We start from the raw sequence: 14,890 nt of genomic DNA on the forward strand, positions 1-14,890 counted from the left end.
TGGGGAATTTTTATTTCTCTGCTATCCCGTGTAGCTGTGTTTCTCCCAGGGAGGGGACACAAGGGGGTTTCAGAAGCTGAAAACAAGTATTAGGGCTATCAACGACAAACATGTGAACCGAAAGGTAGAAAGGGAATATTGAAAGCAAATTATTTTGAAGATATATGGATTTTTTTAAAAAACACATTGGTTTGGGAAAAGGAAAGGTTAGACCCCTGGACAAGAATCATTTTATTTTGGGAGAGAAACTGTAAATTGTAAAGGAGGAGGACGAGGATCATCATCATCATCATCCTGAGGGTGCCAGGGAGCACTGGATGTATTATGTATGATGAGTTTTGATTTGAAATTGAGTTTATGTTTTTGTTAGTTATTTTTTTCTTTTCTGTCCTATATTTGTTTATTAAGTAATAGTGAAAACAAAATAAATCACAGATTAAAAAGCCATTAAGCTACAATAATAGCTAAACACCTATTAAGCATTTAAAAGTAGCTTTGTGAAGAATGAGACCAACCTCTGGTGCACAGGTACCCACACCATTTGCTAGTGGTAAACACAGAGCCACTGAACGTATATACAGGAAGGGACTCCAGGGGTCACAGAGTCCACCCCCTCCACACACACCCCAGGAAGCAGGAAAACCTCCCTGGCCGGTGACTATCCAACCTTAATTTAAAAGCTCCTGTGAAGGACAGCCCACCCCCTTCCAAGGCAACGCCTTGCATGGCTGGGCAGCCCTTACTGTTGCCTCCCCACCCCATCCTCCCCATAAGCCGTTTCCAGTTGCTGCTTCAGAGGGTCTGCAGTTTCTGCAAAGCCATTCCACCTGCAGGTACACAGAATTCATGGCGCAGGCCTTTGGCCCTGGCTTCCTTTGCAAGCCTTTCCTGATCAGAACGTTGCTTTGGGGATCCCGAGTTTCAGGGAAGCGTCACTCACAGCGCTATGGTTTGCTGGTGCCCGGAACCCCATGTGCAGGCTGGAAAGGTGATGGAACAGGAGGCGGGGTGCATGTGTGTGCCCCAAAGTTCCTCTGAAACTCCAGACCTTGGCCTCTTGGGATTCATCCCTTCCTCCTTTGACCCCTTGAGATGACCAGCCCACCTCCCTTTCCTCTTCTTTGACAGGGGAGGAGCCAGGAGTCTGCCCGGAGGGGAAGGTGTGGCAGGAGTGCGCAGACCAGCCAGCTTCTTGCGCAGAGCTCAGTACAGGCCCCAGCGCCACCAACTGGATCTGCCACCCTGGCTGTTACTGCCCCAACGCCACTGTCCTGCTGGTGAGTCTCCATTCCTGCCAACTCCGTTTCAGTCCAGAAGAAGCTGCACCTCAGGATAAACAGGGAATCAAGTTTCTCTTCACCTCAAGTCATTTCAGCTGCTCAGGCACCCCAAGCCAAGGGTCAGGGGGAGTGACCCAGGCCGGAACGGTGGTGCAAGCTTCGTAAGAGCATAGGGAGAAGCCAGGCGGGACAACTCGCCGCCCGAGGAGAGAAGGGCTAGCCCAACCTTCCCTGATAGCTGACGTTTTCTATTCCAATAATGGTTTTCCTACTCCTGTTGGAGATCCCACAATTACCCTACCCTCTGGTTTTCTTTCTGGACATCTAGATGACCTCTGAACCATCCCAGGGAGGAGGATTTCCAAAAAGTGGCCAAGAGTGCAATGTCTCTGGCTTTGGCGGTCCATAGGGGGACCGCCTGCCCACCTGCCCTTCCTCACCCTTTCTTAGCTAACTCTCCCAATATAGGATTGGTTGTTCCTGGCTATGGGTTCAGCTCCCCGGGAGACTCTGCCTTGGCTAAAGGCTTAGAGCCAAGCGTCCAGCCCTCATTGCAGAGGAAAACTGGGAGAACCGCCAGGCCATCCTCTGGTTCTCCTTCGCCCCTTCGGCTTCTGACCACAGGAAAGTGAACAGCGAACATGTGGGCAGCGTCTCTTGTTTCATCTGCCACCTAGGGAGGGGGAGGTGTTCTTCAGCTGCCAACCGGGGTTTCGATGTGTGTGCAGACAGCAGCCTCTGGAGCACAAGGGGGGGGGGGTTGGTGGAGGAGAGGGACCATTTCGGCCTCTGACCCCAGCAATGTCCCCCCACCTGCACACCCCTTCTCTCCCTTGTAGAACAACCTCTGTGTGCCAGCCGAGGAGTGCCCCTGTGCCATCGATGGGATGCTCTATGCGCCAGGAGACGTGGTGCCCAAGGGCTGTGAGAACTGGTCAGTGCCCGGTCCGGCACCCTTCTTGCTCCCTTTCTGCCCCTCCGGCTGACCCCGCCACCCTCACCGGGCTCTTTTCTCTCCCCCTGCAGCTCCTGCCTCTCTGGCCAGGTGGGCAACTGCTCCCGCGCAGCCTGTGGAGACGGTGAGAACCGGCTCAGCCCAAATGTACCCCCCCCCTTGGGGAAATCAGGTCCTTTCCAAGGATCCTCCGTCGTCCACAGCCATGTGTTTTGTTTTTAAATGGATTGTTGTGCCTTGTTTTAAAATGTGTTTTGGAGCAGCTGAAGTTTTTGGTATGGTATTCCTTCAGTCCTTAGTAGTATTTGTAGATTCGCTGTTTTTAGCTTTCATATTGTGTGTTAGCAATGTAAGCCGTCTTGGGTCCTTTTTAAGGAGAAAGGTGTGGTTAAGGATCCATCCATCCATCCATCCATCCATCCATCCATCCATCCATCCATCCATCCATCCATCCATCCATCCATCCATCCATCCATCCATCTCTCTCCATCCATCCATCCATCCATCCATCCATCCATCCATCCATCCATCCATCCATCCATCCATCCATCCATCCATCCATCCATCCATCTTATCTCTCAGTCCATCCATCCATCCATCCATCCATCCATCCATCTCTCTCCATCCATCCATCCATCCATCCATCCATCCATCCATCCATCCATCCATCCATCCATCCATCCATCCATCCATCCATCTGACTGACTGACAGGCTGCCTCTCCCCTTGAGAAGGTGTTCCTGATCCGGCCTCTGACTTTCCTCCCTTTTGTTTGCCAGTGGACGGCCTCTGGTCGGCCTGGGCTCCGTGGAGTGAGTGCTCCGCTTCCTGCGGGCTGGGACTGCAGAACCGCTACCGCTTTTGCACGGACCCTCCTCCCTCTGGGACGGGGACGCCGTGCTTGGGACCCGAACGGGAGGAGAAGCCCTGCCACATCCAGCCTTGTGCCAGTAAGACCCTCTCCCGTCATTTCCCCCCCTTGCACACCAGTCCCTTGGCCTTTTATTCCGGGAGGCCCTGGCTAGCCGGGGGGGGGGGTTTGTAAGCCCAGCTGTAGGGGGTGGGTGGGCTGGGGGGAGAAGGATTCCAGCTAGCTTAGTGCTTCAGCCCCCCCGCCCCCCGTTCGAAGCATGGGTGAGCCATGACTTGGGAGAAAAGAGCTTTTGCCACAGACTTTCTCTGTCTGGTCCCTATGGCTGAGTAGTGTGTCATGTCAGGCCATCCTATGGACTGCGGGGTGGGGGTTTGGCATAGTTTCAGAAGGGGTGAAGTAGGGGGCTCATGCCCAAGAAAGCCCTTCTTCTGCTGGCCGGGCCGATGGAAGGGTTCTCTCTCTCTCTCTCTCTCTCTCTCTCTCTCTGTTGCAGGGGATGGGGCCTGGGGGTCCTGGAGCCCATGGACCGCCTGCACCGTCAGCTGTGGGGGAGGCATGCGGAGCCGGATCAGAGCCTGTGACAGTCCTGCCCCCCAGGGCTCTGGGGATTATTGCGAGGGGCCTCCTACACAGGTGGAGGCCTGTGGCTTGAACCCGTGCCCAGGTGAGCTACCCAAAGGGAAAAAGCAGGTCCTCCCCAGGAGAGACCTGTTAATGGCACCAGACAAGGACTCTCCCCACCCATTGTGGGGGGTGGGCGGGCACGGTGGTGGTGGGATTTAGGGTCTGCTTAAAAGGGTGAGCATCAGGTCAGGAAGGAAGGAAGAGCTGCCCCCGTGCCATGGCTCCAGAAAGATTGATATTTGGTATTTGCCTGCAGGAGGGCAATGGCAAATTTTCGGGTGCAGGCACTCCTCCGAACAGGCTCTGTAACCAGCCTTTCCCCCACAAGGACAGTGCCGAAAGGCAGGCCGCTGGACCGGTCTGTCTTAATAAAGGAGGGGCAGGGGGCCGTCTTTTGCAAACGTCATGGCTCTTATTTGCCCAATTGTTCTCAAACACTTTGCTTCGCAAGAGGGAGAGCGTAGCCAGCGTGTCTTGCTCCTGGCAAAGCTGTTTCTCTCCTAGCTCCTGTGAGGTTTGCCATGAAGCTCAGAGTTAACCGGGCAGTCTGGGGTGAGGGTGGAAAGTTCGGAGGTCTTCACCTCTGCTAATCCGCCCTGCTAGCCTTGGTGCCTCGAGGCCACCGTCCACCTGCTGCAGCCCTGGCTTTCCTCTCCTCCTCGGAGTGCCCCAGAGGGGCACGCAGGGTTGTTCCCTGTGCGCTTGAATCCTCACCACAACCCTGCCGTGAGATCTGCTGGGCTGTGAGAGAGGGCACGATCTGGCCAGTGAGTTTCTGGGCTTCCCACCCAGGTCTCCTCAGCCTTCCTCTCTCCTTGCGCCTCACCGGCTTTGCCTTCTTGCGCAGGTCTGGACTGCTCTGCAGTGGGCGGCTCCGTCTTCAGCAGCTGTGGGCCCCCGTGCCCCCGCTCCTGTGATGACCTTTCGGTGAGATCCAGGGCACTGCCCGCTCCCCAGGACGATGGGCTTTTGAACCCCCACTTTGGGTGCCCCCTGTGCCCCCTGAAGGGCCAACGCCCTCCCATGTTTATCCTCAGCAGAGGGAGGGAGGGAGAGAGACAGGAGGGACCGAGGAGGGAGGGCTCTCTCTGGCCATCGCTGCCCCCACCCCCAGAGTGCCCAGTTTGTGGGCTGGGCACCCCCAGGAGTCCAAAGACCTGGGGGTGGAGGAGACTGCGGTCTGGCTTGGGGCCAGAGGTCGCGAGGAATGGGAGACAGACCTCTTCGGAGGGAGGCTTCCAGAATCCCAGGGGCCACACTGCTGGGACATTGTCATCATCCTACCAATGTGTCCTGGGAAGGTCACCTGAAGGTGATCTCTTTGTTCCTATGGAAGGGTCACTTCCCTTTAATTCAGGGGGCTCCACCTGCCTGCTCGCATGCACACCATGTGTTGCTTTGCGGAACTCCGGTGCCCAGATTCCCCAGTCAGGAAGGCCATGGCCCTGCTGGCTGGGCGGTGGGATTTCAGGGAATGGGCGGCAACCGGTGGGAACCTATCCTGGCACTCCTGCTGCGGCCACTTGGGACCCATCGGTGTGAATCCCAGTCCTTCCTGTGGGAGCCCATCGGTCCACTTCCCATGTACGTACCTCTGTGTGTGTCTGTGTGTGTGTGTGTGTGTTTGTGGCCCCTCTCGTGGCTTGTGTTCACCTCCCCCTCCACTCCCCCAACCCCCAGCACTGCCTGTGGGCCTGTGAGCCTGGCTGCTATTGCACTGGAGGAAGAGTTCTGGACGGGAACGGCACGGCCTGCGTGGAGAAGGAGAACTGTCCCTGCCTGGACCTGCTCTCTGGACACCGGCACCCCCCGGGAGCGACCGTCCCTCACCCGGATGGCTGCAACACCTGGTGAGCTCAGCCCGGGGGGGGGGGTTGGGTGGGAGGGGAGGGGAAGGTGAGGCGGGGTGGTGCCAGCCGGGTCTCCCCCAAGGTCTGGCTGGGATGGCCAACCAGCCCGGCGAGGCTCACTCCCCCACCGGGTCTCCCTCTTCCGTCCCTCTAGCACCTGCTCCCAAGGGAAGCTGCTTTGCACCCACCAGGCCTGCGCAGGTGAGTCTTTTGGGCAGCCAGAGGGACAGAAGGCGCCCTGCCAGATGCCGGAGGTTGCCTTCGACCGGCAGAGTGCAGGGGCTTCACGTGGAGCGGGTGGCTGTTGAAGAGGAGACCGTATTCTGGAAACTAGCACTTAGGCAAAAACAAATGCCTCTGTTGGAGCGGGGGAGATGATTTATGGTCTCAGGAGGTCCATTCGAGGAGGAAAGTCCCCAAAAGCTGGCTCCATGCTGGGGCGATTGGCTGGCCTCCTCACAAGGACTCCATGCTGGGTAAATCAGGGGGAACCACCGCAACTCAAATGTGGAAAAGAAGTAGGAAGGAAGTGAGACTGCAAGTAGCAATCCACATATTGGCAGGTAGCTGCTCAAGATGGGGGGGGGGGGAGACCACAAGATATCATCATCTCTGTATCAGGGATGGGGAAAATGCGGCCTGTGGGTATCTTGAGATCACCCTCAAGCCCCACCCACCCAGATTCACCTTCTTGAAGTCACTTCCAGTTCTGAAGAAAGTATGGACAGGTATGTGGGCCAAACATGGGGTGAAAATCCCCCCAAGTGGGAGCTGTTTAATTGTAAAAGAAAATTGGGGGTGGGGCAGGGGTGCCCATTTCAGGGAGGCAGGGTCTGGTGCAGAGCGCACGGAGTCCCCTGGGCTGCTGGAGGTTCTCCACCACATCTCTCCCGCATGCCCCCCCCACTCCGAGTCTCTAGTTATAGGTTGGATACTCCCCCCATGAGGCTGATGGGAGTAGCCCGGAGACTTGCAGGTGGCCCAGCCCTGCCCCACGATGAGTCCAATGCCTTGTCCGGCTCTTTCAGCATCCTTGTGTGAAGGGGGGGGAGGAGGAGGGATGAGGGGGTCGGGGCTCCGGGGCTCCAGTGACCTCTTTGCATCTCTCTCTCCCTCCACCCCAGTTCCGGGCGGCTGGTGTGACTGGTCCCCATGGAGCCCCTGCTCCAGGACGTGTGGCCAGGAGATGGTGACCCGCTACCGGACCTGCAGTTGCCCCAAGCCCCAGCATGGCGGTCCCGAGTGCGAGGGGGTTCAGGAGTACCACGGAGAGAGTGGGGTTCAGCTCCAGAGGACCGAGTGCCCCACGGCCACCTTCTGCCCAGGTACAAAGGCTCAGACAGGAAGGTGGGGGGGTGGGTGGGCTGCAATAACCGAAGAGTCCCCCTCCAGAGCTCTCGGGGCAGGATGTGTTGTGAGCGCAAATCCCCTTCCTCACACACACACCAGGTTTGGCAACTGCTGTGGGTCAGGGGGCAAACCTTGCCCAGGATCCCATCCACAGGACGCCTCTTCCCCATCGTCATCTAGCTTAGCTCCCAATGCACTCCTGTGGTTGAGGCTGGGCTAGGCTCCCCAAACACAGTCCCCCCCCCGCCCCACATGCACCCTTTCTGTGCCTGGCAGTGGACGGGGGCTGGAGCACGTGGACTGGGTGGACCTCTTGCAACGCCTGTGCCGGCGAGTCTGTGCGGACCAGAGAGTGCACTAACCCCCCAGCCCGTTTTGGGGGGTTGCCGTGCCCCGGAGAAGCCCGGCAGAGCCACCCCTGCCATGACGGACGCACTCAGTGTGAAGGTGAGGAGAAGCGACGGCCCTGTGGGAATATTTGCAGTTTTCGACTCCCCTTTTCCCTACGGGATGGGATGGGGATGCTACTGGGAGCCAGCCCCCGCCCCCCGGCCTGCAGACAGCCTGTGGAGTAATACACACAGCCTCTGGGCCTGAAACAAATAAGTGCAAGATCAATCTGGCCAATAAATCAATAAATAAGAATAATAGCCAAGCTATTTCAAATACCAGCTGGGTGTCCTACGTAGGAGGAGCTGCTCCTGTGTAGGAAGTTGGGCAAATCCTGCGCAGTGTTCCCCTAGGATGATCTGGTAGGAGGTTTACCCAACGGGTATGAACAAGTACTTCAGACAAATGGCTTGCTCGTATGTGTGGCGGTTATCCCACGTGGCTGCTTGAGTGCAGAGGCCATGCAAATTCCTGCGCAGGAGTAGTGATGCCTCTGTTGTAGGCATCACACAGTTTGTGCTGGGGCTGTGCAATGCCCTTGCCAGGGCGAGGGGCTCGGCTGGGGGAGGCACGGTGCTTCTGGATCCACACCAGCTGGATGGGCAGCAGAACTGTTTGCCAGGAGGGGCACAGAGAAGAGCCTCGGGTGGCTTTTCCTGTCTCTCCACCAGGCTGTGGTGGGGGCCAGGTGTCCTTCCCCTGTGGCAAGGCCTGCCCACGCACCTGCGAGGATCTGCACCCGGAGACTGCCTGCTCAGACAGCCCAGGCTGTCAGCCGGCCTGCGCCTGCCCCAACAAGCAGCTGCTCCAGGACGACGCCTGCGTCCCTCCAGCCCAGTGCCCCTGCAAGTACCGGGATGCCCAGCTGGGTGAGTGTTGCTCCCATCCCGGCAGGGGCCTCTGAATCCTGCCTGCATTTTCCTCCTGACCTCCCTTTGCGCCTTTGAGCCCTCCCCATTTCAAAAAACACCCCCACGCTCCTTGGTTTCATTTCTCCAAAAGGTCCCTTCACCCTCACTTAAGGCTTCTGCTTTCTCAAGATGAACTGGGGGCGGTGGGGGACAGGCTGTGCCGGGGGCGGGGGGCAGGTGGTTCTGACTGAGGAGATGTGAGCTAGAAAGCCCTTCTGTGAAGACACCCCCCCCTTGCCCCCTATGATCAGGAGCAAGGGGAAGGGCCTCCCAATGGCCTCCACTCAAGAACCGGAAAATAGGTCTGAGGGGCAGCGGGGCTATGCTAGAAACCTTTTCTAAACACCGGCCTCCACCAAGGCCTGTCCGGTAGCCACGATTCATAGCATCCCCCCCGGAGGGGTACAACTACAGTTCCCATCACCCCGGGCAACATGCTGTGATGGGAGCCTGTGGTTGCCGAGCCCCCGTGGAGAGAGCCGGGTGTGGAAGGGGGCTGCCTGAGTTCATGGTGGGGGTGGTGGGTTTTTTTGGGGGGGGGAAGAGGTGAGGGGTATAAATCCCAGGGTGTGTTTTTGCTTTGAGGAGGGTGGGTGACGCCGTCTTAGCGGAAGGAGGCTGAGCGGGCCATGCCACGTCCTTCCGTGAGGCTGATGGAGACCCCCCCCCAGCCACTTGGTGCTCCTCTCCCCTCTTCCCGACAGGTGCCCCCGAAAGAGGGAACCTCTCGTCCCCCTGGGCAGGATTGCCTCCCTGGGAGATCGCTCAGCCGGGGGAGACCGTCTACGGGCCCTGCCAGAACTGGTGAGAAGGGAGAGGGAGGGAGGGAGGGGCCCCTGTGAGCTTTGAACACCAGCAGGGCTGTCCCGAGGCATTTTGCTGCCCAAGGCCAAAATCAACGGGGGAATTCCCATTCCCATTCCCCATTTCACAACAATAACCACAGGACCGCATCCGCTTCTGTGCCCTCTCTGCATCTCAGATCCTGAGCAGCCTCCGGCCCCTCTTCCAGAGACTCCTCAAGGGCCATTTGCTGCCCAACACCCAAACCCAATGTCCACTCTCCCCCCCACCCCCACCCTGCCCAAAATGGGAGATTCTCTCCTGGGTCCTGGCTGCTCCCAGGCTACATTTCAGATCTGGGAGAGCCAAGATTCACAAGCCTTCTCTCTTCCCCCCCCCCCCCCCGCTGTTTTCTCCCCCAGCACCTGTGTGGCCGGACACCTGCAGTGTCGTGTGGACCCCTTATGTCACCTGGATGGGGGCTGGAGCACATGGGGGCCGTGGTCTCCTTGCACCCAGAGCTGTGGGGAGGGGGCCCAGTTCCGCTTCCGGGGGTGCGACAACCCAGCTCCCCAGAATGGGGGCCGGGGATGTTTGGGAGGCAAAGAGCAGCAGAGGCCCTGCCAAAGCCAGGGCTGCCCAGGTGAGGATCGGGGTGGGAGGGGGCAGCCAGAGGGAGGGAGGGAGGGAGGGAAGGGGGCGAGGGAAGACAAGCGGGTGGGGGTCCCTTTCTTGGGCAAAGAAGGCATCTTGATGTGCCTAAAAACATCCTCTTTTTTGTTGTGGAAAAAACCCTCCGCGTGGTCCTTTGAAGGACTTGGCCTGCATTCTTTGAGGGTGAAGGGAGTGTCTGCCTCTCTCCTTCTAGGAGGCGGATTGGGGCCACCCTGGGTGCAATCCAGCTGCTTCGCTGCCGGCTGGGCCTCCGATCCACAGGAGCAAAGGATCGGAGGAACGGGAGGGTGGGTCTGTCTCTCCAGGGAGCTTATTGGAGTCCTGCTTTCCCCGTATCCCACAGAGGAGGAGGAGGAGGAGGAGGTGGAGGCGTGGGGTCCCTGGGCCCCGTGGGGCCCCTGCAGCGTCTCTTGCGGAGGGGGAGAGCAGGTGCGCCATCGCCGGTGTCCTCGGCCGGACTGCCAGGGGCTGCCGGTCCAGAGCAAGACATGCAACACCCAGGTGTGCCTCGGTGAGTCCACTGGCTCCCCAAGCAAGCCCTTTCCTCACCCCTCGGGATCCACCGTGGGATCCCCTGTGGTACAGAGGACGAGAGGATCCTTCCGAGAGATCCAGCTCGCACATATTCCTCGGGCCCTGGCAGATCTCTCCCTCCAACCCACCTCACCGGGCGGTTGTGGGGGACGCTTCACAGTCTCCCGGGGGCGGCTGTCCTGGGTGTTGTGGAGAAGGCTATGTTTCCCAGCTGTGTGCCAGGGGATTGGGCTCGGTGGCCCTCATGGCGGGTCCCGTCCAGCTCCACCGTTCTGGGGTTCCTGGAAAAGGTAGGGGTTTCGATCCTGAGCCAGATCCAGGCAGCTTTGCTGGGTGGTGGGGACGTTCCCCCCCCCCCCCGTGGATGATGGCGGAGTGGGGCACGGGGACGACCAGGACACGAGGGATCCATCTCTTTCCCTCACCTGTTGGCTGCACCTGCTCCGGGCGGGGGGTAGAGGTCGCCTCCTGGGGAGCTTCCTCCAGGGAGGATTCCTGCGTACTTCTTGTGTGCCAGCCGGGTATGACTCGGGCGTCTCTCCTCCCCGCTTTCAGAGGTGGGCTGCCCGGTTGGCCGATTGTATCGGGAGTGCCTGCAGGAGGAAGGGTGTCCTTACAGCTGTGCCCACCTCACTCACCGGATGGAGTGCTTCTCGGATGGCTGCGAAGAGGGGTGCCACTGCCCAGTGGGCACCTACCAGCACAAGGGAGGCTGCGTCATGGTGAGGACCTCCTCTCTCTCTCTCTCTCGTTCTCTCGCTTTCTCTTTCCACCACCTGATTGCTGTTATAGAGTCGATGCTCCTGAATTCGTCAGGGCTATTAAGTTGGGACTCCTGATTCATTTCGAAGACTCTGACCCTCAGCACTCTGGGTCAAACTGGGTGGAATGGTGAAGACATTTTCGGAAGAAGCTGCATTTGGGTTTCAGCTGAACTGGCCATATCCACTCTGAGCAATCCAAATGAAGTGTCCTGTATCTCCTGGTGACCCATCGGGAATGAAAGCAAGCTAATTTGTAGGCTGTGAAAGATGGGGTAGGCTCGTAGCCTTCAGACCTGACAGTTTTTAACAGTGCAGGAAAGGATGCTACTAAGAACCGCTGCTCGGTGGCATCTCACCCAGTCCTGGGCCTTCTTCTCTAGCTGAGGAGTCTGAGGTGGGAGCAGAAGCCAGGACTGGCGTGGAATTGAGCAAGGGTGTGAAAGCCAGCTGTCACCTTCCCACCTCCTGTTCCTATTAAAGTATTTCCTGAATCGTAGGAAATACTTTGCTTTTAGAGCAAAGGTCTGAGAGCCAGAGTTTCCATCTGGGGATGGAAGGGGTGTGATGGACAGGCCCTTGAAGGAGAAAACTCTTACTCTTAAGGAAGCACCAGTGTGGCTCCTTTGATGCGCACGCAGGCATGCATCCGTTTGGACATCTTCCTGGGAGCCCTCTCTCTCTTTCTCACACATGCTCTTTCTTCCTCTCTATTTCTGTCGATTTCTGTGGCTCAGGAGTGCCCCTGCGTCCTCACTGAGGAGTCCCTGAAGATGATCCAGAAGCACTCTGCAGATCCCCTCCTCACTGTCCAGGGCCGGAGGCTCTCCCTGGGGGAGGAAGTGCCACCAAAGGCCACTGTCTACTCTTCCTGCAGCAACTGGTGAGGGGCCCACAGGGAGGTTGCCAGGAAGGCTTTCCTCGTGCCAGCCACGTAGCCACATTCTCTCTTTCTTGAATGCTGTCGGCAGCATCTCCCTGCCGTGTGTGGCACCTGAATGAGAAAACTCAGCAAGGGGGGGGGGGATTGCTACTGGCAGAGCCACCGGGGATTTGGTGGCTTTCATTGAGCGTCCTTATAGCCACGGTGGGGGGCGATGGTCTGGCTGCTTCCTTCCAAGAGAGGAAAGCACAGAAGCTGCCGGGTCAGCCTCGGGGAGAGTCCTGCCTCGAAGCCCACAGACCAACCGCTGGTGGTCCCCAGAGCTGGCAGACCCCGGCTAGAGGGACTCCCAGGGCCTGACTCAGCGGGAGGACACTTCTTCCGTTCCTCCCCTGCTCAGAGGCGCTTTCCTTCTCTTTCCTGACCGGCAGGGTGTGGGGTCAGAGCCTGGCTTTTCCCGTCCAGCATCAGGGAGCAAGCGGGAGAGCCAGCCTGGGGGAGCCTCCCGTCCTCTGACCCAGAGCTAGGGAAGGATTGCCTTTTTTTTTGAAGAGGGCTCCCAGCATCCCCTGGACCAGTGTCCAGTTTGGGGATTCTGGGGATTGGAGTCCAACCTCCGGTCGTGCCAGGACCCGCACCCAGTATCTGCCTTGGCCAGAGCTCTAATCGCCGCTTGGCCTGTCACAGTGCTTTTCTCCTCCCCCCCCCCAGCTCTTGCGACAACGGGCAGCTGGCCTGCATCTTCTCCCTCTGCCCCGTGGATGGGGGCTTCACCCCCTGGACTCCATGGACCCCCTGCTCCTTGACCTGTGGGGGGCTCGGGAACATGACCAGGTCCCGACACTGCACCAGCCCCGCGCCTGCCAACGGGGGCCAAGACTGCGCCGGCCCCCGGCTGGACCTCAAGTATTGCCAGACACTGGACTGCCACGGTAAGACCCGGCGGGCAGCCTGGCCCTCGCCCTCGCCCGGGGGCCTGTGCCTGCCCTGGGCACCCGCGGCGGGAAGAACCCCTGGCCCTCCGGATGTCGAGGTGCTACAGCTCCTATGGTCCTGCACCCAGGCTGGGTGGGGCCGCTGGGAACGAGCGGGTGCCCTCGGGCGTCTGGAGGCTGGACTCGCATGTTTTGTCCGAGGGGGCGGCGGCCAATTTAAGGGGGAACCCTTTGTCTGCCTGAGTCTTTCGACCCAGAGTCTCATGTGATGCTGGCGCGTTTCTTTCCCACGACTCACAGCAGGCTTGTGAGGCAGGACAGGCAGATGGAGGGGGTAGCTGGCCCCCGGGGTCCCCCACCCTGTGGAAATTGGAGCCTCTGGGTTTCCTGAGCTGTCCGAGCAGCAGAGCCTAGAGGGAGCCCACCACCACAATGAGGGGAGGGGGCCCTCGGATTGGGGCCACTGCTCTGCGCTTAGCCCAGTCTCCTCTTTTCTTCCTCACAGCCGTGGCATTGCCCACAAAAGAGCCCGTCTCTGGCACCGCAGGTAAGGGGGGGCAAGGAATCCCTGCACGAGGGAATGGGGAGGACCAAGCCCGATCCGGAACCCCCTCCCCACCCCCGGCCTTGTGGGGGGGGAGCGACAGCTCCACACAGAGAGGAACATGAAAGGAATGCCCTTGCCTTCCTCCTTCCTTCCTTCCTTCCTTTTCCTCCCTCCCTCCCTCGCCCACCCCCAGGCTCCAAGGAGGACCGCTTCAGTCCCTGGTCCCCCTGGACGCCCTGCTCAAAGACCTGCAGTGACCCGGCCTTCCCGGCCATCAAGACCCGCCTGCGGTTCTGCCCGGGAGGGGCCAACTGCACCGGAGAGCCTTTCCAGGAGCAAGAGTGCAACCTGCCCCAGTGCACAGGTGAGAGGAGGTGCACTCTGTGAGACACGCGCACACACGCACACCCCGAAGGCTGTCTCTCTTGCCTCGGCCTCCCCGGCTGGCTGGCTGGCTGGCTGCGAGTGGGCTGCAGGCACCTCCCTGCCACCTAGCTGGGCAGGGTTAGTTTCTGGAAGGCAGTCGGTCTACTCTAGAGGCTACCTTTTCTGAGTTCTGATCGCTCTTCCCCTCTCTCCCTCTGTCCTGCACTGGGCCCTGCTCTGAGAGCATGTGTTTTACAGCCCTCTGAAGTGTCGTATGCTCAAGGAGACAGCACCTCCGGGCATGCACAGAGGGCTTTCTTCTCAGCCACCTCCACCTCCCATACATTTGGGATTCGGGCGCTCCTGGGCAAGCCCCCTCCCTCCTCCCGCAGCAGGCGTGCAGGGCCCCCCTCTGGCCGCCTTGCCCTCAAAGGGACTGAGGAAGCCCCTCTCCACCCCTCACCCCTTTCCTCCTCGCGCTTCCCAGAGGCTGGGCCGTGCCAGGGCGAAGAGTGCCAGGGCATGAACTGCACGTGGCATCCGTGGTCTCCCTGGAGCGAGTGTTCGCGCAGCTGTGGAGTCGGGCAGCAGCGGCGCCTGCGCACCTACAGCCCCCCCGGGGAAGGGGGCCACTGGTGCCAAGACATCCTCACCGGCAACACCGAGCGGCGCTTCTGCAATCTAAAGGCCTGCAAAGGTAGAACTCGCACTCGCACCCCTCCCACCCGATGGTGGCCCGTCCTTAGCCAAAGACGTAAGGCTTGGCTAAGGGCTCCCTAGGCAGCCCCCCCCCGCCCTGGGGCTTCCCCCCCCCCCGAGATGCTTGCTCTCAGGAGGGCACCAGAATCTGCCCATCATCTCCTCCACTATAAGGAAGGGTCTCAAGAAAGCCCACGGGGAGCGGGGGGGGGAGCCTGCCAACTTCTGTGTGATTTTCATTCCTACTCAAGAGGGGAAACAACACGCAGACACCCAGCCTTTTTTGGGGGAGGCAAAAATGGTGGCATTTGTACACAAGCCTGCTATTCTGAGTGAAAGATCGTCTTGTGCAGAATGAAATTCACCACTTTTTGTGCAAAACACAAAAGTTTTTGCCCCAGAACTGTGCAGGAAAGGAGTAAGATCAGGGGCCTTGGAATTTAACAGCCTTGCAGGGGCACCGAAAAAGCCACT

The 14,890-nt window shown here is 59.2% G+C and overlaps 1 protein-coding gene across 1 annotated transcript in view; it reads left to right on the forward strand.

Moving 5' to 3' along the window:
• The window catches only part of SSPO (SCO-spondin), an 84,594-nt gene that overhangs the window by 49,664 nt on the left and 20,040 nt on the right, over positions 1-14,890 (forward strand). The window contains exons 65-84 of the mRNA XM_078378254.1: positions 1,129-1,277; positions 2,120-2,214; positions 2,307-2,359; positions 3,014-3,184; positions 3,602-3,772; positions 4,580-4,659; positions 5,413-5,582; positions 5,737-5,783; positions 6,707-6,907; positions 7,209-7,379; positions 7,994-8,191; positions 8,938-9,037; positions 9,439-9,659; positions 10,035-10,202; positions 10,781-10,947; positions 11,724-11,869; positions 12,581-12,801; positions 13,310-13,351; positions 13,545-13,715; positions 14,205-14,414. Of these exons, the coding sequence (XP_078234380.1) occupies positions 1,129-1,277; positions 2,120-2,214; positions 2,307-2,359; positions 3,014-3,184; positions 3,602-3,772; positions 4,580-4,659; positions 5,413-5,582; positions 5,737-5,783; positions 6,707-6,907; positions 7,209-7,379; positions 7,994-8,191; positions 8,938-9,037; positions 9,439-9,659; positions 10,035-10,202; positions 10,781-10,947; positions 11,724-11,869; positions 12,581-12,801; positions 13,310-13,351; positions 13,545-13,715; positions 14,205-14,414 (2,952 nt within the window). The remainder of the gene's footprint in view (positions 1-1,128; positions 1,278-2,119; positions 2,215-2,306; positions 2,360-3,013; positions 3,185-3,601; positions 3,773-4,579; positions 4,660-5,412; positions 5,583-5,736; positions 5,784-6,706; positions 6,908-7,208; positions 7,380-7,993; positions 8,192-8,937; positions 9,038-9,438; positions 9,660-10,034; positions 10,203-10,780; positions 10,948-11,723; positions 11,870-12,580; positions 12,802-13,309; positions 13,352-13,544; positions 13,716-14,204; positions 14,415-14,890) is intronic.

This window comes from Pogona vitticeps, chromosome 6 (assembly GCF_051106095.1).
Source record: "Pogona vitticeps strain Pit_001003342236 chromosome 6, PviZW2.1, whole genome shotgun sequence".
Taxonomy (NCBI): domain Eukaryota; kingdom Metazoa; phylum Chordata; class Lepidosauria; order Squamata; family Agamidae; genus Pogona; species Pogona vitticeps.